Source organism: Chelonus insularis, unplaced genomic scaffold (assembly GCF_013357705.1).
Source record: "Chelonus insularis isolate UGA/USDA-ARS -01 unplaced genomic scaffold, ASM1335770v1 contig_3_pilon, whole genome shotgun sequence".
Taxonomy (NCBI): Eukaryota; Metazoa; Arthropoda; class Insecta; order Hymenoptera; family Braconidae; genus Chelonus; species Chelonus insularis.
This window is the reverse complement of record NW_023276556.1, coordinates 1643823-1665885: the sequence shown is the minus strand read 5'-3', so window position 1 is coordinate 1665885 and position 22063 is coordinate 1643823. Positions and strand designations below refer to the sequence as shown.

Here is a 22063-nt window from a genome sequence, read left to right as displayed (position 1 = left end):
TCGCATGACGTAACAAACATCGACATAAGTTGAGGGTGAAGCAAGAGAAGGTATAGTATATAGAAAGGCTCGAGGGCGTTCGATAACACGACGTTCAGGGAGTTTCGTGCAATTAATTACAGAGGAGGTAGACCTTTCTCTATTAACAACAGCCGCGAGCTGTGTTTTCTGGCAATTAGAGAAAGTAATACAACATAACTGAGTGGTGACACTCTTTTTTATCTGTTATAAGTATCCAAGACGAAAAAAAACTGTATATTTTCTATTGGTATATTGATTTGTCATTTGGGTTATAACGTTTTTTAATTTTATGGAATACAATATTCAATTATTCATTTCAATTAAAATAAAATTATTTAATTATTTATAATTGTTAAAAGTCAAAGGTTACATTTTATTTATTGGTTTTAAAACTTTTATCTCATCATCGAATCGATTTTCTGATATTTATTGAATGTAGTGGAAATATTATTAAAAATATCAACAATTTTTGTAAATTTACTGTCAGACGCAGCATATGGACAAAATAAAATACAACTATGGAAGAAAATCATTTTGTTTAAAATGTAATATTTTCAATTTTTTTAGAAAAAATATATATAATGATAAATACTTTGTAAAATGAAATATTCTTTTTTCACTCAATTAACAGATAAAAAGCATTTTGGATTACCTAAAATCTTAGACATTAAGTAAAAAAAGATGAAAGATACAAAATTTAAAGTAAATTATTCTATTCAGTTTCTTTTCTACAGCAATTAGTTTTTTTGCATTGTACATGAAACTTGAAATATATGAAGTTAATGATAATCATCATAATAAAAATCAGTAAATCAATAATAGAGTTATCTTAAGACCTACTTTCAATTGTCGATGAATTAATTAAAACTAGAGAGAATGTAAAAGGTTCATAGGATTGTTAAAGTTTACACACAATGGGAATGAAATACTTTTGTACCTTATCGCCTTTTTGAAGTCCTGCTTTGTCCGCTGGTCCGCCAGGCACTGTCCACACTATAGAAGCATATAATCGTCCATCACTTGCAGCTTTTCCACCAACTACATGCATGCCAAAGCCTCGTGCTTAAATGAAAAATTAACATTTATATTTATATTATCTTGAATATTATCATTTTAGTATCATTAAATTATTTCTATCAAATAAAAAAGTAATTGTCTGACTTAAAACGAATTGTTCTACTTGGAATTTCTCTATTTATTATTGTATTTAATTTATTTCAAAATTTGTAGTGTGTGAAAGGGCGATAGTAAACATCAGAGTTCAAGTTCAAGATAAAAGTACCTAGGTAGGAACTTAAATCCGGTCCTAATGGAGTTCTGAACATGGCCCACTTTATTTTTAAGACACCTCGCCTGATACGGCCTTTGTAGGAGAGTCAATTCAGGACCGGAAAAGAAAATAAGACCAGGGTCATTAGTTAGTAGTCGGAGGGTAGTTAGAGAGTAGGAAGAGGAAAGAGGGAGGGTAGTTTCCTGAGTAGCAATGAAATATGGCCATATATGAGCCTGATCACGTTTTGCTACGATACACCATATTAGAGTATTTCCTGATTTGTCTCCAACTATCCTTCCGCCATTCTTCTGTTTTCCTTCTTTCCTCTTATTTTTCTCCTGTTTAAAAATTAAGTGGGCCATGTTTGGGACTCCAGATTAGGATTTTATTTCGTAGCTACCCAGTTAGAATGTCAGTTACAACCTTAGAATGAAAGAAGAGTCAACCCACTACCGCATTTGCAATTGAAACAATCCTGAGAAACATCCCTTCTAGGTAGCAAGGCCGGTCTATTTCTGACCCAACATTGAGGTAATTTAGCCAACCTTAGTCCAATGTCAGATTGAGAATAGACCAGTCTTGCTTCCGACATAGTTTGATGATTTAAATTCAAAAGAGTATTTAAATGATGCCTAAAAAATCTTTAAAAAATTATTCAAGTTGTTACCAATAACACTGTAAATCCCAGTTTTCCAGAATACATTATTTTAATGCAGGTAAGTATGTTAAATATGACGTCATCCATTTGATTAACATTGTAGTAACTTTTTACACACTTAGAAATGCGTGAAAAGTGACTACAATGTTAATCAAATGAGTAACGTCATATTTAACACACTTATCTGCATTAACATAATGCATTTTAGAAAACTGGGATTTACAGTGAACTCTCCTAAAGTTTTACTTCAAAATCCTGTCTTCCTATCATTTCCTTGACTGATTCAAATTTAAGGCATATAATTTTTAATCGGAAATAAATGTCACAGATTTGTATTAATATAAACTCAATTTATTTTATAAATATTTGTAGAGATATATTGTTATTGAATCTTATTATCAACTACTTACTAGTTTCTAAACATATTTCTTAGCAAGAGAAACGTATAATTATGCAATTGCAGATGACATAAAAAAAACTCTAAATGATTATATGAATAAGAATTTACGCAGAGAGTTGCACAATACTCGGGATAACAGATACAAAACTATCCTTGGGGTAACCGCAAACTTGTCGCGTACATTCCCGCACATTATGGCTTTCTCGATCATTATTGTTTCTGTATCATAATATGTTTCTCTTTCGTTTCATTTTATTTTTCTGCATCAATTGGTAAATCTCTGTTTATGCTGTTCTATAAAAATCGATAAATAATTTCTAGATTTTCTTCTGATTTCAATCAAATCAATTTATTTTATTCACAAATCCATTGACATTAATTCGGCTAAAGTTTCCTCTTCTTCGAAAAAGAAGTTAAATTCTTCAGAGATTATTTTCATTTTGATAGAATGGTTCAATCGATTTGGCATTTCATGATAACGAACGTGATATTCGAATTGATATAAAATGGACAAGAAATTTGAAGCAGTAGTTTCCAACAATTATTTCCTACATCAGTTGTGTTATCACAAGTTATGAAATTGGGGTTGCATTATAACGGATTTTCTAACCGCAGCTGACGTTCGTAACATGCTGAACTATCTCATCTTGTATGAAATTGAAAATAAAATGTCTGACAAGCAATAGAAAATGTAAAAATTATAGTTTTTTTTGAGAAATATAAGTTTGTTTAGTTTCCGTGTGTTAATAACTTCCCTGAAAACATTCTTAGTAATTTAAAAACTAGAAATTTATTTTCATAAACTCGACTTTTATTTAAAAGAAAATATAAAACAATCCAACTTTGAACAATTTTTTTCTTAGCAATCCTTGAAGAGTTTCAAGAGTTTTTAAAATTGAAATAACTTTATCTCAGCAACAGTATTTTTTCAGATAATAATTATCCTTGAAGCAAAAAGAAACAATCTAAATATTCATGCAAAATTATACCAATTGAATGTCTAAATAATCAGCTAAAGTGTGAGATGTAATTTACTTCTCATTCTAATTTACTAAGCTTAATATCAGTTACAATGTTCTCCATATGATTACAGGTATTGACGTAAATAATTTAGAAGTTCAATCGATTTGACTAAATTGCGTCTAAATTTCACTGAATTCGATATATACATATCCCAAATACAGTTTATTATTAGACCAATATATGTATACATATGCACATATAAGCATAAAGTTTCTCCTAATTGAAGCTTATGATAGTTTCGTTTCCTCCCAGATAATAAATTAAATATAGGAATGTAATTCTTAGGAGCAAAAAAGAAATAAAGGATTGAAAACAAAAATATTTGAGCTTTAATAAGGAAAAAAGTTGGTAGCTAATTACTCCTAATAAATAATTAATTAATTAGTTTGTTTCTGTTCTACAGATAAGAACAAATAGTCTAGTGGAAATTGAAGAGAATATTGTGGATAAATGTTATTCAGTTTTGACGTCGAACACGACTGTGATAAGCTCAAATTAATTCCAATATTCCTTGCGGCTTTTCACTATATTCAATTATGCTTTTCATGAATTTAACTATTTACGAAAATCAATATGGAATTTATTTTTTATTGTTTACTAAATTCCAATCATCTTATACATGATTTAATAATGAACACGATCAATTAATTATTAAGATGCTCGGAATAATTTATATTGAATAAATTATTATATTTAAATTATTTTCATTTAAAAGTTGATTGATTAAATTTTCTTCAATCCAATAAAGAACTTCCTTATTTACTAATGTTCGTAGTGAGTATTTTACTTCAAACCGATCGAACGGTATTAAATAAACTCGAGTTTATAATATTCAAGGAATATATACATTCACGGATAATCTAGGTCAACCGCAAGACCTTCTGAAAATCATCTCCTGTGTGAATTTATGCTTTAGTGTATAGTCAAGGCTATATCATAATATTCATATAAATAATTATTTTCTATATAACTGAACAATTAAGTCAATAGAGTTCATACAACGTATTCATCAATTAATTGACAGTAGAATGCTCTTAGTTGAACATGAAATTGATACGCTAAAAAACTTTTTTAAACTTTTATCAATGATAAAGAAACATTTAATGTAATAATAATATTGATGAATATTAAATTAATTTATTTTATAACCAAGACTTAAAATATCGGTGAGTGAAAAAAAAGCTGATAAATAGAAAGGGTTTTGAATGATAAGAATGATGTTGAACTGATGAAAACATTAGATAATCTATGGACTTATTTATTAATCATATACTCTAGAATGTGATGTTATTATGGTATTTATTTTGTCAAATGGCTCACAAGTATTGCGTGATGTTTGTAATTTTAAGTCCGATACCTGTTGATTACCTAGATAGTATGCATATCTCCAAGATAGTTTACATTGGAGTGGAAAAAAAAGAAACCTGAGAACACGAGGCAAAAGAGTATGAAAGATTAATAGACACAATAGCAATGGAGCTCAAGAAAACGGAAAAATAAATTTTACACCAATAGACTGCCATTAACTTTAATTCCCACACACTTGAAAACAATCTATTTAATGGACTATAATGGTTATGAGGTGAATATTATCATTAAGCGAAAAAATTTAGTTCATCAAGGAAAGAGTGCTCTTATGTTTTTGTTGAAAGTTTAGTATAAGCTTCCATTATTTAACAATAATGGGAAAACTAGAATAGTACACGAAGCTTGACGACTATAGACAGACTCTCATGACAAGCTACGTGCTAAAGAACCACAGACTAAAACGTTCAAGCGACGTTTAATTATTTCATGTGCATTCAAGTTCTATTTTATTCGTTTCTATCTTCAAGTCCGGTCTAGTGATGTTAGTTAAATGAAAAGATGTGGTTCTACAGAAGAGGAAAAAACTAGTATGACTATCATAATTATCTACATAATTTTTTAATTTTTTTTTACGTTTTTAGGTTTTTGAAAAATCTTCAAAGCAAAGAAGGTAAGAATACAGCGGTTTTTTAGAAATGACAAATACTGAAGTCAAATAGATAAAAAACGCAGGATGGAGTTGAAAATGCTTTGAATGTATGATGTATGGAAATCCCTCAATGTAATGACGATGTGGGCGTGTTAAAGACGATTATTAAATGATTGATGATACCAAATACGATATATATTCTCCTTTCTCTACGTCTGTTATTATGCTTCTATTAGGTTTACAATTTCATTCATTCATCGACGTCATAAAAGAAAATCACGAACCTGTTGCGTGTACTGCAGACAGTTATATGTACTGATCCGAATAACCTCTGCCACACGTTTCTCTATCTCTATGGTTTCTCTTCTGAATTAATAGCCTGAATCTATGTTTGTTAGATTGGGTTCAGCCGATAAAATTTATCAAAGAATCATTGAAATCCATATACGAGCCATTTTACTTTGTTTTTGGCAACCTTCTATTGCTAAAATATTGTTTATTTGTTAGGAAATATTCCGTAAAAAAGATTGAGGGGAATTTTGTTCAATAAAGAGATGGGAATAGAAATATTGGAGCGTTGGATTTTGGAGAGCGTTAACTGGAAAATATTGCTTGCAATTTCATTTTATCGATTTCGTTTTTATTTGTTACGTTGAATTATAAAAAATTTTTATTATAATATTTAAGACTTTAGATTGTTCTAATCTAAAGTTATTGAATAGGAAAGGATAAATGTATTAAATTAGTAAATGAAGTTACAGAGAACTACTTTTACAAAGAATGTTAATCACACAAAGTGAAGCCTCAGCATTTGCCTCTATTTATTGTTGATTATCCTGTATAATTATACAGGTGTTCGTTTAATCATCGAAAAATAATTCGAAAAATGAATTTGTGTAGTTGATGGTAATTTTTATAATCTTCAACATTCACGTTGTCGGATAAAAAAAAATTTTAAGAGTATTATTCGATTATCAAGTTTAGAAGATTAATGTAAAAAAACAGATTAAATCATTTAACGATTATTCAGAGCTTCTTTATCTGAAATTTAGATTATATAAAACTTGAAAATGACTAGAAGCTTAAAAAAATTCCCCTGAAGCATTTTAATACTCATAATATGATATCGAAAAAACATATTTTACGAAAGTAGCATACTTACTTCTATGTCCTTTGTCCATCAACAAAGGATCCCTCCTTAGAGCAACTCTCTTCTTTGCATTCATCCGTGGTGCTAAAAGGAAAATTTAGCTGGTAATTTTATGTCTTTAATAGACGATTACGTTAAGATTAAGATTGCCAACATTTCATTATCTTTTCATCCTATCTTTTTTTGACTTCCCTACACCTCACTCTGACTTTTATTTTCATTTAATGTTTTACGATGTTCTCGACGAACGAACAGGGATTTAATTCAAAAGCAGCTATCGTTTTGTCATTCTCTTTAATCTATATCTGTGAATTACTTTGTCAAAGGGTGGATTTATAATGAAACTGCAGAGTTTATTAAAGATTTAAATATTTTAGGTATATATTATGATTGACATTCTAGGGGAATGGAAGATAATGCATTTAAAGGGTGCAGAGTTCTATACTACTCCTAGAAAATAGCTTTCCACTTGATCAAGTGGAAAGGCGATGTTAATCCAACTCTTCAAATTTTTTTTAACAATTTATCTCATGCTTTAATTCTAAATAGATTGATCATCTCTACTATTTTTATATCAACTAAAAAAAGCAGATGAAAATCGCAAATTTAAATTACGTGAAAAATATTACGAGCATTTAATTATATTTATACATTTTTTTGCGTCTTTAATTAATTTTCCGGCTGTATTTCCTACTTCGACAAGAAATATATTTAAAATAAAATTACAAAGAGTTTATTGAAGTTTTATGAGCACTAAAAAGTCCTATCGTTTCGTCAACAAGTCTGAAAACACGTAAACCTGTGCATGCAACTAAATAAAATCTTTTTTATTCGTTCTGTTGATTTTGCTGAGTAATATTAATACTTCACTTGATAAATTAAATTAAATATTTTACAACATGTGTCTACTTCATTAATTTTTATACCACTCATAAATTTTATGGAATCTATTTTATTTAAAACAATTCAGTTGCAATATCCAACAAGATTTATATTAAATTACATGGACAATGAATTTGTTGGCTAATATTTTTACAAGCACTAAAAAAGTTATTTGAGCTTTTAATGGAACTTATTAAAGTGGTTGCCAACAGTCTTTGATATGAAATTGTAGTTTTAATATTTTTTTAAGAGTATATTACTAATTAAAAATAGTTAATAAAATAGTCAAGTGTGAGAAAGAGTCTACAAAAATTTTATGTAATGTATAAAAACTTACTGAAGTATAAAAAAATAGGTAGTTATAATCTGTGATTGCTTTTGAATATATTTTTCGTCAAACCCGTGCGGAAAGTTCACTTTTCTATTAGATAGGGGTTGAACTTTCCACGCAGGTATGACGAAAAATCATATTCAGCCCTAGGGAGGAAAATTAGACTATCCTAAACCACGTGTAAAATTACAAGCCCAGCCGAAGGCAAGGGTGGTAAACATATGGTTTAAATTAGTCTGCTTTTCCTCCCAAGGTGTGAAATGTATTAATTTTCTCATACCCCCGCGCAAAATTAACGTTTACTCCCGGTTTTTAGGTTCCAAAGTGACGTAATTTATTCTGCATAAAAAGACAAAAATTGTTTGTGCACATGCCCAAACAGATGTTGTCTCTCTCTTCGAGAGAGAGAACGTCACTTTTCCAACCTCAAATTAGACAACAAACTTTAGTTTTGGACGATGGTATGATAAAAAATAGTATGTTGACCACAGGAACAAAGTAAGATATCCTTACCTAGGTGTTTGCCACACTCGCCTTCAGCTCGGGATGCAATTTTATACCCAGGTCAGAATATCGTACTTTGCTCCTTTGGTTAACAATGTACTAGATTTAGTGAACTTAATAACAAAAAAATCGATTGAGAAGTTGAAAATATTCAAACTTTTTTTTAGTATGCTTTGAACGTGATATAAAAAAAAATTGTTAAAAACTTTTGAATACATTGAAATGTAGATAAGTATTCTTTAATAAGTTCGAGTGGTTTCTTGAGATCGTCTAGACTAATTTAAAGAAAGAAAAAATCATTAACATAATAAAATTATGAACACTAAAAATTTAAATTAGTCTCATTGTAACTTATTATTGAAGGTTAAATTAATAAATATTTTAATTAAATGGTTTTTAACCATCAATTATTATTATTTTATCGAAAAAATGGAATATTCAAAATGTGAAAAATGAATAAAATTTTTTTTCTTCCTCAATAATTGATCATTATGAAAATTTCTTTTATCTTTATAACTTGGCAATTTTTTCTTCAAAAATTTAAAACTTCAACTCCATAAATATAACACTTTATGCAAGGTTTTACACTGTATTATATAAAGAATAGTTTGAATTTTTAAAAAATATCTTACGAAAATTTCTTCGACCATATAATTTAACTTGAACTTACTACATATTACTAGAGAATGGCCTTGCAAAGTTTCTTTGTCATCCAAAAAATACAGACAGAAATTCTCTCTATAACAATTACGTAACACTGTCTTTTATTGCCGTATAATATCGTATCATAGAACATGTACATATGTATATTTCTAGTGCTTCTATTCTATATACTAATACAACTATTTGCCTGCGAGCTTAAATATGCTCCGTATAAGCGAGTATCATAGTTTATTAACACGGTTGGCTTTTGTTTTTCCCAGTCAGTTTAATTAATTACTATTTCTACTTTATACAATGGCAACTTTGTTAAGTAGTATTGAATAAAATAAATTTGCAAACATTGTAGGAAAGTATTATTTACAACTATTGTGAAATGTAAAGTTCAAACAAAAGCTTCAAGTGCTTTAGAATACATACCAAGGTCACTGTCGACATCGTGTATCACAATCTTGATGCCTTCACCATCTGCTAAACTTCCTTGACAAGCTAGTTCTCGATCTTCTTGAGCAGCTCCTCGTCCTACGGCTGATGGAGCTGGTTTTACAGATCCTGGTACAGATGGTAGAGTCCTTGCCATATTGATATCTGGTCTGTTGATTGAAAAAGATTTTTTTTTATTAATAAACAAATCTTTAATAAATTTCTTTATTGAAAATTTCATTTAAGTTCAGACTTTTGAAGTTATTTTTATTGGATTATGAACATAAACTTCAAAATCGATATCAAGTGCAATGAAATATTTACCGTAGAGCTTAGCAAAATTTACGGAACAATTATTTCCTCCCACAATCTAACTAGGTTCATACATATTACAAATATTTTAATGAAGTGATGTATCTTGACAATCCATTGATTAAATTTCTCTTAGATAACCCTGCGGTTTTCTTGTGCGGCTCAATACAAGACTTATTTTATTAACATATAATTCAAGTTATTGAAAATTTTTATCATTATATTTTTGATTAAATTAAAGCAGATAAGAATTTCTGAGTAAAATTATCTTTGAGTTCATTATTTTAAATAAACTTTAGACTGTGTGTTAAGAAAAAAACTTAAAATTAAAGAATTTCACGAATGCAAGATGCTTTGGTGGATTATATAGATGACAAGATGCTTGAAGAAATAGTTGGAAAACTGTTGGTAGGAAGACTATAGTCTTGAAATAAAACGCATGAACTTGAGAATTTGTACGTACAAGATACGGTATAGGTCTACAAACCGAGTGAAAATTTTAGGCGAAAGTTTGTCTGTAGAATCAAGCATCTAGAGCAAAGATGAATGTTAGCAATTATTCTTGAAAACTTCTGGGTCTTTATGTTGCGTATAATAAGGCAAATTTAACACGAGGAAGGAGGAGCACCCATTAACAATGAAATTTCATACTTCTATCAAGTTTTGCACAAAGCTGATGTCTTTAATCAAAATATATAAATATTTTAGCGATTCTATTACTTTTATTCTATTTTATAAAACCTCGAAAACTCTTTTGTCTCTTATTTAAAATAATTACCTACTCTTTTTCACGTATCTTTTATTCTTCTTTCAGATTATTTATAAAGAGTATTATTTTGTTCAGTATGAATGTGAGTTTATTTTTATATTTTTTAATATTTTCAATAATTCCAAAGTATTTTTTTACAACATATCGCTTTTTTAAGAAAAAACATCATTATTTATGGAAGATTAAAAAGACAAGTGGATTTAAACTTAATTGTACCGCAAATGATAATATTAATTTGATAATAAAGCTCCTTGAAATGTTTTATACGTAAATATGAATGACGGAGTCCGTCGTTTTAAAAATGCTCATCTACAGAAAATGGCATACAAAGGGGTGCGGTCGGTTGACGAGAATAGTTAGAATGATAGCGACCACGCGTGTTTTTAATTAGTTTACGGCCACACCCGAGTGGTTCGCGGTTGCAAACTTTATCTATAGCATCCAACGTAACTTTAACTATATTACTAGAGTGTCGTTCATTTTATTAGCCATAAAAAATGGTTTATATCATGGCCAAAAATTTTATTAAAATGAAAGTGAAAGTTAAGAAATTCATTTCAAGGAATATATAAGAATATTCCATTCAATTTTCTCAACAACAAACACTGGAGAAAAATCAATAAGATCCTTTACACAAAGTATGAAATAAAAACACAAAGTTAGCACAAAACCGTGTAAGAACTATTGAAATGTGTATTTTATGACTTGGTGAATCTTTTCAAGAGTTTTTTGATATTATAACTTGTATAAACGTTTTCATAAACATTCATTCAAAACAACGAAAGCGGATTTTCACCACCAGTATTTCAATTATTTATCCTAAATTTGTTTATTCAACGATTTCAAAGGGGGAAAAAGCTGGGGATAAAGACGATTTACAGGGTTTGATAAATAAAGAAAGAAAAAACAAAAGAAAAACTATCAAGGAAATTGTTACCAAAAAGATCAGCGATTCAAATGGAAATCCACGAAAACGGTTGCGAGCCGATATTTATAACGTAAAAAAGCTCTTCAGGGACTGTCTAGTAGATATTAAGTATTTGTATCCGTTGGAGAATAAGAACATATATATGGGTGGCACGCGGCATGGGTGAGAAAGGGAAACAGGAAGATTTTTTGTCTGCTTTAAGAATCTCTAAGCAAAGAAATATCTGATTGTGATATCGGACTATTTACCTCAAATATTTTTTATTTTTCGTATCTCGAGGTAGATAGAAATACTCTTAAACATAAATTTTTAAAAGAACAAAAAAAACGAAAGAATAGCTAAAAAAAAACTAAAGTCAAGAGAAACAGACGGATTTTCGAAACATAAGTTTGATTCAAATAGCTGGAAAATGTGTTTTCCTTTTGTGAGAAAAGTTATCTTTCTTCTTCTTCTTCTATTCGAATACCTTTTGTTTAGTGAATAGCACCGGTATTATAAAGAATGTGGTGAAAATAGACTAGAGAAAATGTCGAACTTTTCTTGCGTTTTTTTGCTCTTTTTATAGCAGTGACTGCACTCAGTCTCAATATGAGTACCCTTAACCCTTTCAGAGAACCGTTTAATTACGTTCACATTTGAAATTCAATGATGAACTTGACGGCTATTTTATCTCTGTCGCTACGGTTTAAACTTGAATCTGCACATATATATGTGTATGTATATTCTATCATCAATTTCAATGATAAAATAAGCTTTTTTCTACAACACATACTTGACCTAGCCTGTTTTATTGAATATTATCAAATTCAATCATACCAACAATATTTTTCATTTCTTGTAATATTGTTTTATGGCTCTGTCGTATTTTATTTACTTACACATCCATTTATTTACTATTTATTACATCGCCACAAGGTATTCCATTATTTATATTACTGACAAAATTGATATTCTCTCTCAGGGATACGTAAATTAAATTTTTTTTTTTTTTTAATTCTTACAATTTCTAAATTCCTTTTAATCTTGAATATAACATTCAATTATCTGCTTAACTTTTCTCATTTCTGAAGATAAAAAAGGTAAAAAGAAAATGTACTATCCGTATTACAAAAATATAAGTCAATTTTGACATTAGATGATACATTACTCATGTCTCTGTGTAGGATTTCCTCTTTTTTTTTCTTTCTTTATTTAGTTACCTCTTTTATCGATATATTTTTCTTTTGACTCTGATAAAGTAATCCTCAATTTTTTTTTTTTTTTGGCTCCGTCTGTCTACTTAGGATTCACTAATTAAATTTATGTACCTCAGAAAATGTGGATGTTTTATGTTCATTTATTTTGGGTATAAAATCACATAAATGATTATGACATGTAATAAAGTTGGAACTTACAACATAGAAGCTCTTCGTCGTCGAGGTTCGTCAGGTTGTACGGGTGAAGGTTCCGGTGTTGCTGTGGCATCTAAATTTATTATCTTTTCATCGTCGTTGCCCATTTCATATGGCATCACTGGCTTCACCGCACGATATGACTGTCTTCTACCAGGCGATCTTTCTTCAGGGTCCCTTGAGCCTATATATTGTAAGAAAACGAGAAATATCATAATATCAATCAGACGTATTATTTTTTTCAATAAAGCTCTATATATTAGAAGAATTGAAAAGATGAAAGATTACTTTGATCATAGAAAGGAAATAATATAATAATTTATTTATATTTAAATTCATTAAAAATATTTTAGATTAATTTTAAATATTTTTATTTGATTGAAAAAAAAATTTATTACCCTGAAAAATGATTATTTATATTATACTAATGGATTTGACTGGTTTTTATTTATTGGAAATGATAAGATGGTTTTGAAAAAATTTTAACTTGATTAAAAAGAGAGACAAAACATCTGTAAACACTTAGACGAATAAAATTGAGTTATGTTATTGATAAACTATAGCTCCCCTTATATTAAATCTGTGCCTTGTTGTTTATATCATAGCTACGGAATTGCTGATCCTCCTCGAGCGCTTATTTGACTACATAGTTCTATCTACAGTGTATAGGTATGCAATTCACATCTCTTTATATATACTAGAGCCAACAGTACTTCGAGCTGCAATAGTTCATATTCCCTGTTCAAGTTCTACATGTACTAGATTATTGCGGAGATGTCTTGTTAGTTTATTTCAGTGAGATGATATGTACATATACACAGAGATATATTTGATAAAATAGAAGCATGGAAATTGTAAACGGTTTTGTAGTACTATGGCAACTAAAATTATTAAAAAAGTTATTATCTAATCACCAGTGAAAATTACTACTCGTTGTTTTTGCGTTTTTCCATCAAGATTACAATTTTCTCTGCAAGATTAAAAATAATTGAATCTAAAAATAACTTCAATAATATTTGTTTTATTCATGAATGAAAATTGAACTTTATTGGCTGTATAATTTTTTAAAATAAAGTACTCTTAAATTCTTCGGATTTAAGATTAAATCTTGAATTTTTTTCATCATTTGAGTAGCACATTTTTCTAATTTTTTTCACCTATTTACTATCAAGGTAAAAATGATTCAAATTCTTATAATACTAGAAAGGAATTTGATTATAAACTCATGCTAGCTGATAAGTACTGATATCTAAGATTCACAGGATCTGAAAACGGAGTATAAAAATATTTCTAAGGTCATCGAATAAGAAGAAGTACATTGCTTTGAGGAAGATGAGAATAGTGAATAAAAAATCTATTGATATCGATCAAAATAAAAAAGCTTCCCTACAATGATACGAATAAGAGACATGACCATGTTACCTTGTGCAGAAATTGATGCCCGTTGTTGAGCAGCTGCTATTGCCATAGCATTGAGTCCACCACTTCCAGGTGTTGCATACACGTCATAAGCCGATGCTCTACGTGGTAATTGAACCGGAAGTCCAAGCCCAACATCCGAATGACTAGATTGACTTCCACCACCTCCACCATTACCAGCTGATTTTATTTCATCGTCATATGAATGTTGCCTCGTCACTCTAGACTTTCGTCGTACTGTTCCACCACCACCACTTCTACGAGCTGCACGTCTTCTCCTTTCATCTTCATCTTCTCCAATGTCTCCTTCTTGCTCTTAAAAATTTCATCCAAATTTACCCTTATATTCTATTCTTTTATTTTATCATTTTCTGTATTTTTACCTATAGAAGTTTTGATGTTTCTCTGAGGACTACTAGTTCTAGCTCTTTCACTTCCATGCCTTTCTGGTGAACCACTACGTGATTTGCTTCTCCACTCCAATTCCCTTTCCCACCTAAGTTCCTCGCGGCGTTCTCCTGCAACCTTTCGAAACTACAAAATTACGAGGATGATTAGGGATTAAGCAAGGACACACCACCACATTTAAGGGTTTCAGGCAGGGTACAATAGAGCAGAGAATACTACGTACATATTAATATCGGTGAGAACATTCAGCCAATGTACTTGTAATGGAGTAAATATTTAGACCATGTTAGATAGCAGCATTATTTTATCAAACTATATTAAGCCGTGCATTTTCACACTCATGTGATAATTAATTCGTCTTTATCATCCTTATAATGTTTTAAAGAGTGTATTTTAATTTTCTTATTATCATTATTATTTCGACAATTTTCCTTTTTGAGTCTCGAAAAATAGTTCAATTATGTTTATTTTAATCAAAAAGATGTCATTAAATCTTTTCTAAAATTATATCGGATTAATAATATTATCTTATAGAAAGAAAATTAGAGTTATAAATATTAGAAGAACTCAGTATGAAATTATTCTGTAAAATTTATAACAGATGGAGTGACAGAATTAATCAAATTGTAAATGTAATCATTTGAGCTCTTCCAAGATAATTAAAAAATGATTATTTAACAGACGAAAAAGAATAAATCAAACTATTCTCAAAACTCTGTTCTATCCGTTTAATTAATAATGAACAGTTGTCTATTCTAGATTCATATGTTATTGAAGCTAGAATTAATGCAGCTTTGAAAAATATTTGTCTGCATGCTTAACTGGTACGCTAATTAGCAACAAGAAGAGAAACAGAGAGAATAGAAGCAGTTGGAAATGACATTTCCATGATGATGACGCAATCAACAACAGCCGACGCTCAACTCAATTTCGAGTCGAATTTTCGCTTGTGCTTGGTTGCTAGTGTAAATTCTTCAAGTGGTGTGGGCTATCGTGTAGCAGCACAAAATTTCGTGTCGATATACCAATTTTGGACAGCTGCTGTCAGTCAAGAGAAAATGACGGCTATGGTCTACAATTTTACGACTAATTTACATTAAAGTGATTCAAATGTTAACAAAAAGTGTACATGATGTTTTTGAGCTATTGGTAAATTTTTTCATTCCATTCGAAAGGCATTTTCGATTTGGATCTATAGCAGATTTGGATGCTAATTCTGTTGAATAATCAAACTAATGAACAGATTAATATAATGACAAGTAAAATTGGAAACAATGGTAGAGCTGAAACGAAAAAAAGTGTAAAGCCGATATTGTGATATTTCAGCCAACACTTAAAGTATACAGTTCAATACATTGAAAAGCACTGGTTCATGAACTCGGTGCTTGACGAACTACACAATGTTTTTTGTTTCCAACTGGAATCAAGCTTTATTCGGTTTAATTCCTATTGAGGATTTGTTCCGATATAATATATTTAACAAAGCCTTTTTAGTTTAATACGTCGTTCGAAGCTATGATTGGATATCAGTAAAACAAAATGATATAGTGATTTTTGTTGGAGTGAACATTTTTTTGTCGATAAATGCTTCAATACCTTTTCAAGTTCTTTAAGACTAGCTGGTGATACGTCTGAGTGCCGTCTAAGTTCGGGACTTCTAGGTGGTGCTAGAGCACTTCCAAGACCAGCTGCTGGTCCACCACTTTGACAACTAAGCCTTGCATCACTATGCCGTCTTTGTAGTGCCTCTAAGACTGGAACTTCTAGCAAAGAGTCGGTTGATTCTTGTGCCACGATCGGCTGACCACGTGAAGCTATTTTACGTCGACATACACTGCATCGCCACGTCGACTAAAAATGAAAAAGATTGATAAACATGGTATAGCAAATTATTTAGTTACTAAAAATATATTATTTAGAAAGGAATTTGAAAAACGTGACGTTCAATAAATCGTTTTATATATTTTTTAATTTAATCAGTTATAGAGAAATTTTGTTGAAATTTTATTAAAATTTAATGAATTGTGTCAATTTTTTTTTTATTTCAATAAAAAATTTTTAATAGAAAATATTTTATAGAAAATCAAAACGAGAGGGAATAATTTACAAATTTCTTGGAAAATTATTTTTTTATTTTCAATAAATTTTAAGAGCATATTCCCAATAAAAGTAATCAATCCAAATATACAATTTAAAGCTTGTGCTTTTCTCTCTTGAAACGCATTTTTAAAATTAATTATAAGATTAATTTAATCAAAATATCAGTTATTTATGCAAAAGCAGTAATTGACATTTGACTTTCAACATGAATAGTATAACATAATTATATCCTACGTTTAACAATACATTTGTTGATTATTCCATGAAAAAAAATGTAAATTGAAATTCTTTTGAGGATTCAAGTAATTAATATACTGAAAAAGCTGTCATTAATTAAAGTTTTACAATTGTATTTATCAGTGAATTTTTTCTTGCAAAAAATGTGCATTATAATGTTAACAACTCTCAAGAGAGAATAATTAACACTGGAATAAAATCGGAAGTATATATACATGGGAGGAAGTGGACTCGGAAATTTATTATTAAACTCCGTAAAACCTGAAACGCATGGCAAGGATAAAATAATTATACTATTTATAACAATGGTTTAAAAATGTATAAAGTTTAGTATATAAATACAGAAACAAAAATAGTTATTTTCTAGTCATTAAAGGAATAATAATGTAAATAAATCATTTATATATGTTTCAGTATATTTTAGCAGATCGCTTTTATACTATTATATATCCATTAAGCAAAATAAATTTTTCGTTTTATTCGGGTTTTCATTCATTCAATTTTATTTACATATTACGTCAATGGAATATGAACGTACAGAATTTTATTAATTAAAAAAATCCCCAGTATTTATAAAACTTCATTAAATATTAATTGAAAAAAATTTTTTGAATTCAAAAAAAAATTTAATTTAGATATAGTTCTTAAACAAAACATCCAGAATTAATTCCGATGCATCCTTACAATAAATTTATTTTTCATTTTGAATAAAATTCATGAATGATAATTAAAATATATTTATGATGAAGTAATATGAAAGAAAAAGGTGTTGATGCACAATTTTTAATGATTTTTGCAAAAAAAAGAAGAAGAAATATATTTAAAATGTGTGAGTAATTATGAACTCACCGGATCATCATAGTCTTTTGTTTCTGAATAAGAGGCGCAATCATCACAGACCTTGAACTGACACTCGTAGCAAGTACGTGAGAAATCATCGGGTTTGAAAGACTTGAGACAAACCCTACAAGATCCTGCTCTACTTGCTGGTCTCCCTGGTTCTGGTTTTCTATTTTTACAAGGATTAAAAAATTTACTGAATTTAATAATAAAATATTTGTAAGTATTTTTATCATTTTCTTATCTCAACATAAAATGAGAATTATTTATTTTTATAACCAACTGAGAAGAAATATTTGGAATCTGGTTGAATTTCCATCATGGCTTGCATAAAATTACTTGCTTACTTTGCAAATATTTTCTACTATGCCATAAATTTATTTGATTTTATTTGCAAAAATAAACAAAAGGATATTTAATTTACATAATTTGATAATTTATGTAGAATATTAAATATAATTAATGTTATTTTCAATATAAATGTTGATAAAATTAAACGTAAACTTACGGTTTTGGTGGTTCTACAGCTGGCACCTCTTCCTTAGGTACAATATCCTCAACTGGTGTGATTTTCACTGGTGCAGCTTTTCCAACTAGAATATTCAAAAGAGACCTTATTAATTAAAAGATAAAAATTGGGTTAAACATCCTTCGAATTATTTTTCTCTTTAGTTAATTTATTTTAAAACAATTTGTCATGTAGTATATTCATATTTATTTTTCAGAATTTTACAGAGACAAATGGTTGATAATAAACTTGAAATGGTTCAGGTCTATTGAAATAAGTATAAGCTTGAATAAAAAATAAATTGATCTTAAAATTCCATTTTTCGTAGAAATTTATTACTAGTCATAATAAAGCTCTTATTAGAATATGAAAAATTTATCAAAAAAGATTATAAACAGATAAAAAATATATTTTATAAACTAATTTATCTATAGGTATGATGAATACTGATCACGTCTTTTTCATATCTATTCACAAGCCTGGAGCTTTCTATTCCCTTTATTACAAAAAAGCCCTCTAGGCTAGTTGCTTGCTATAAAAGCATGTGCTAAACGATCTTTAGATATTCATGGTTCAGTCATTTCTTCCCTACCACAAAATCGATAATTTCAACAAAAATCCTCCTTACTCTTGATTAACATGTCATGTTGATGTCTGATTTTTTATTTCATTGGGTTAAAATAACAGTTATAGAAGAATTTTTTAACAAATTCTTTTTTTAGATTAAAAAAGTATTAGAATTCTGCATTTTCGTTTAATGAAGTATCTTTTAATATTTCCATGCAGTCAATTGATTTTAGACTATTCTATATTAATTCAGAAGTTTTTGAATATTGATCTTTGAGTTACAAATGGTCTAAAGTTTCTTCAGAAGGAGAAAATAAGTTGGAGAAATTTTTCATCCGAATTTATGTTACAATTCTTTGAAAAAATTCAATAATATTTTCTGATTCAATAAAATATGAAGACAAATATTTAGTTAAATGATTGTTAGCTCATTAATTGATTATTATTGTATAGAGACTAGCAAAAATATGCTGGTATTTAGAGCATCATGAGATAAATAATGAATGGTCTGTGCTAAATCCTCATAAATATTGATAATGATATCCAAAACTATTGAATGATGGTAAAAGTAAAGCAAAATAATAATCAAGAGGCAAACAAATCAAATAATAATTTAAACTGCAAGCTGATGATGACACTTATTAATGAAAATACATCATTACTCTCGACATTTTCCTGATAGAAATGCATTTAATTATTACATTTTATTAAGCATTGGAATTAATTTACTCTTGCATACTTGTTGCTATTTACTCAGATAACTATTTCGTGGTTGAATCTTAATTAAAAATTCTACATTAAATTTTCTTCTTGTTTATTCACTAATCATTATTATTAGACAATCATTATTTACAGTTGAAATTTCAATATTATATTTTCCCATATTTCTATCAATAATTTATTCAGCTCAAAGGCTTTATTCATATTGAATTTTGAATTTAATATTCATCAAAAAATAATAATCCAATAAATCAATATTTATTGTTGAAAGATAACTCAAGAATATTTTAGTAGTAAATGAAGCAACGTATTTTACCTGTTATTATGTCGAATAAAAAATACAATACCTGTTTTGTAAAATTTATAGACCAATATTTCATACAAAATAAAGTATATCAAGAGTTAATTTTCAATAATTTATTCTTAAGAAGGTGCTCTATAGTAATTTAAAGTTTCTTCTTTCTTAATAAATATTTCGTTACTTTAAATTACATTGATATTTTATGATTTTCAAGTATCAGTTAATTCGGTAATAAATTATCCTTCTCATCACAACTACTTAAAGTTTTTACTTCTTTTTATCATCATTTGTCTGACTCACTTCTAGTTCTGCTAACTTTATTTTAAATTATTCTTTACTTTTTTATTAGATTTCCTCCTGAAATGAATCAGGTCACATTCACTGGAGAAATATTTTCTGACATAAATTTGAATTGAAAAAATTTTAAAATTGAATATTTTTGAAATAATTATAATTGTTAGTAATTAAGTACATTTCTATTTCATATTAATAAAAGCTTCCATTATTAGATATAATATATCAAGAAAAAAACATTAAGAATCATCGATTGTAATAATTATTAATGACCTGTAATACTTATTATTGTTCAAGTGAATTAAAAAATGTATAAAATCATCTGTCCCTTCCTTTTCCCTCTGACTAACGGTCCTATCATTTACAAGCTAATAAATTTGTCAAAACCATAACATATTTATTTGTCATCGATTAATGGTGGTAGTAACAATATTGGATGATTGGTAAAATATTATTTTCCCCTATTTTTGCGTATTTACTTTCTTCCATTTCAAATATTCCAAAAAATAACAATAATAATCCAAGAAGAAGTTATATTTTCCGAATGAAAACATTATTTATAAAATCGTACAATCAAAATTCGTTAGTTTACGTAAATAAAATATTTGATGTGAAATAATTGATAATTTAAACACAGCCAACGTAAATAATACGTTTTTAGAGCTCAGGTAGATAAACAACGTAAAACAAAAAAGAGAGTATTTAGTTCACCTTTTAAAATTAGCTTGAGCTTTAAATCCAATTGAAACACATATTAATTAGAACACAGAATGGAGGCGGAAAAGAGGTAGTGTTATTCATGTACTTAGTAAAAATACTTGGTATTTATAAATATATATATATATTTATTTCTAGACGTAGACTATGTACGAACAGTAACTTATTCCACCCTCTTTTATTGCATCAGCAATAAAAAAAAGAATCTATTCATCAACTGAATGAAAGTTTAATAAAATTCCATAATACGTTACCGTCCAAATTATATTTTTGTGACCATAAATGTTTTCGAATTTTCTTCATAATTTATTCGTTCGTGAAGCTTTGAAAAAAAGCATAATCATAGGTTTCGTTATTCATTGTTGCTTTTAATATCAATTATAATAATAAAATATTAATTATCTAACAATATTGATTTTCTTAAATAATGTGGTAATATGGAATATTTCATATCTTCTTAAAATTTCCATCACGTTTTAACATGAAGTACTCGAAAGTTGTAAAGGTGAAATTCGTGAGAGAAAATGCTTTAACATTATTTCAATAAAATTGACATTTATTGCAGAAGATAATTTAAAAAAAATATACTATTGCACGTTTAATAAATTAGTTATTAACACATTAAGAGCTGTAAAATAATAAGAAAACTTGAGTTAATTTCATAGAACTCATTTCTCATTTATTTTATGTGGAATCCTCCAAATATCTTCAGAGGTAAAGTTAGATGAAGGAGTGTAGAATGACGGAATGGTAGAAAAGACGAGGGAGGAATGGCTATAGACGACCAAATTAGAACGGGCTCGAAAGGTAAAACCCTAGAGAGTTGACTTGAATTGTTCACCTTTCTACCTATCCTGCTCTCTTCAACCTTTGCGTATCTTTTAGTTTTCTCTAAAAAAGACGAGAGAAAACAGAGGTGCTAATTGGCTTCAAAATTCCCTCACTGTATAAACTTGTTTAAGGAAATGAACTCATAATTTATCCTAGATGTAAATACAAAAATATAACATTTTCTCAAATTATCATTAAAGTTTATTTTATGATATAATAGATGGATTTCTTAATAGGAATCATGTTCTATTAATTTTGTGACTTACTCATGTTGAATCATCTCATAAGAAAATCATCAATAATAATTAATGATTTCATGAACAATTTAAATATCTCATGTAATGAAAAATAAATTGCAAGGATAATAAGTAAATTTTAGTCAGACATCATGAGATTTTATCTAAGGGGAATTAAGGAATGTTAGTGAATGATTAATTAA

At 28.5% G+C, this 22063-nt stretch overlaps 2 protein-coding genes across 7 annotated transcripts in view; one reads left to right on the top strand and one right to left on the bottom strand.

The window, feature by feature from the left end:
- LOC118068379 (serine/threonine/tyrosine-interacting protein-like) overlaps window positions 1–22063 on the top strand; it is a 62499-nt gene that overhangs the window by 19441 nt on the left and 20995 nt on the right. The window lies entirely within an intron of this gene.
- Fife (regulating synaptic membrane exocytosis protein fife) overlaps window positions 1–22063 on the bottom strand; it is a 51513-nt gene that overhangs the window by 17516 nt on the left and 11934 nt on the right. For all 3 annotated transcript variants that reach the window (XR_004690502.1, XM_035085726.1, XM_035085727.1), the window contains exons 4-12: window positions 18195–18279; window positions 17696–17855; window positions 16106–16360; window positions 14485–14635; window positions 14105–14416; window positions 12686–12866; window positions 9280–9452; window positions 6495–6566; window positions 959–1083 (exon numbers count right to left, since the gene is read on the bottom strand). Coding sequence is in view for 2 of the 3 variants with exons in the window: in XM_035085726.1 (XP_034941617.1) it covers window positions 959–1083; window positions 6495–6566; window positions 9280–9452; window positions 12686–12866; window positions 14105–14416; window positions 14485–14635; window positions 16106–16360; window positions 17696–17855; window positions 18195–18279 (1514 nt within the window). In the remaining variant the exon portion in view is untranslated. The remainder of the gene's footprint in view (window positions 1–958; window positions 1084–6494; window positions 6567–9279; window positions 9453–12685; window positions 12867–14104; window positions 14417–14484; window positions 14636–16105; window positions 16361–17695; window positions 17856–18194; window positions 18280–22063) is intronic.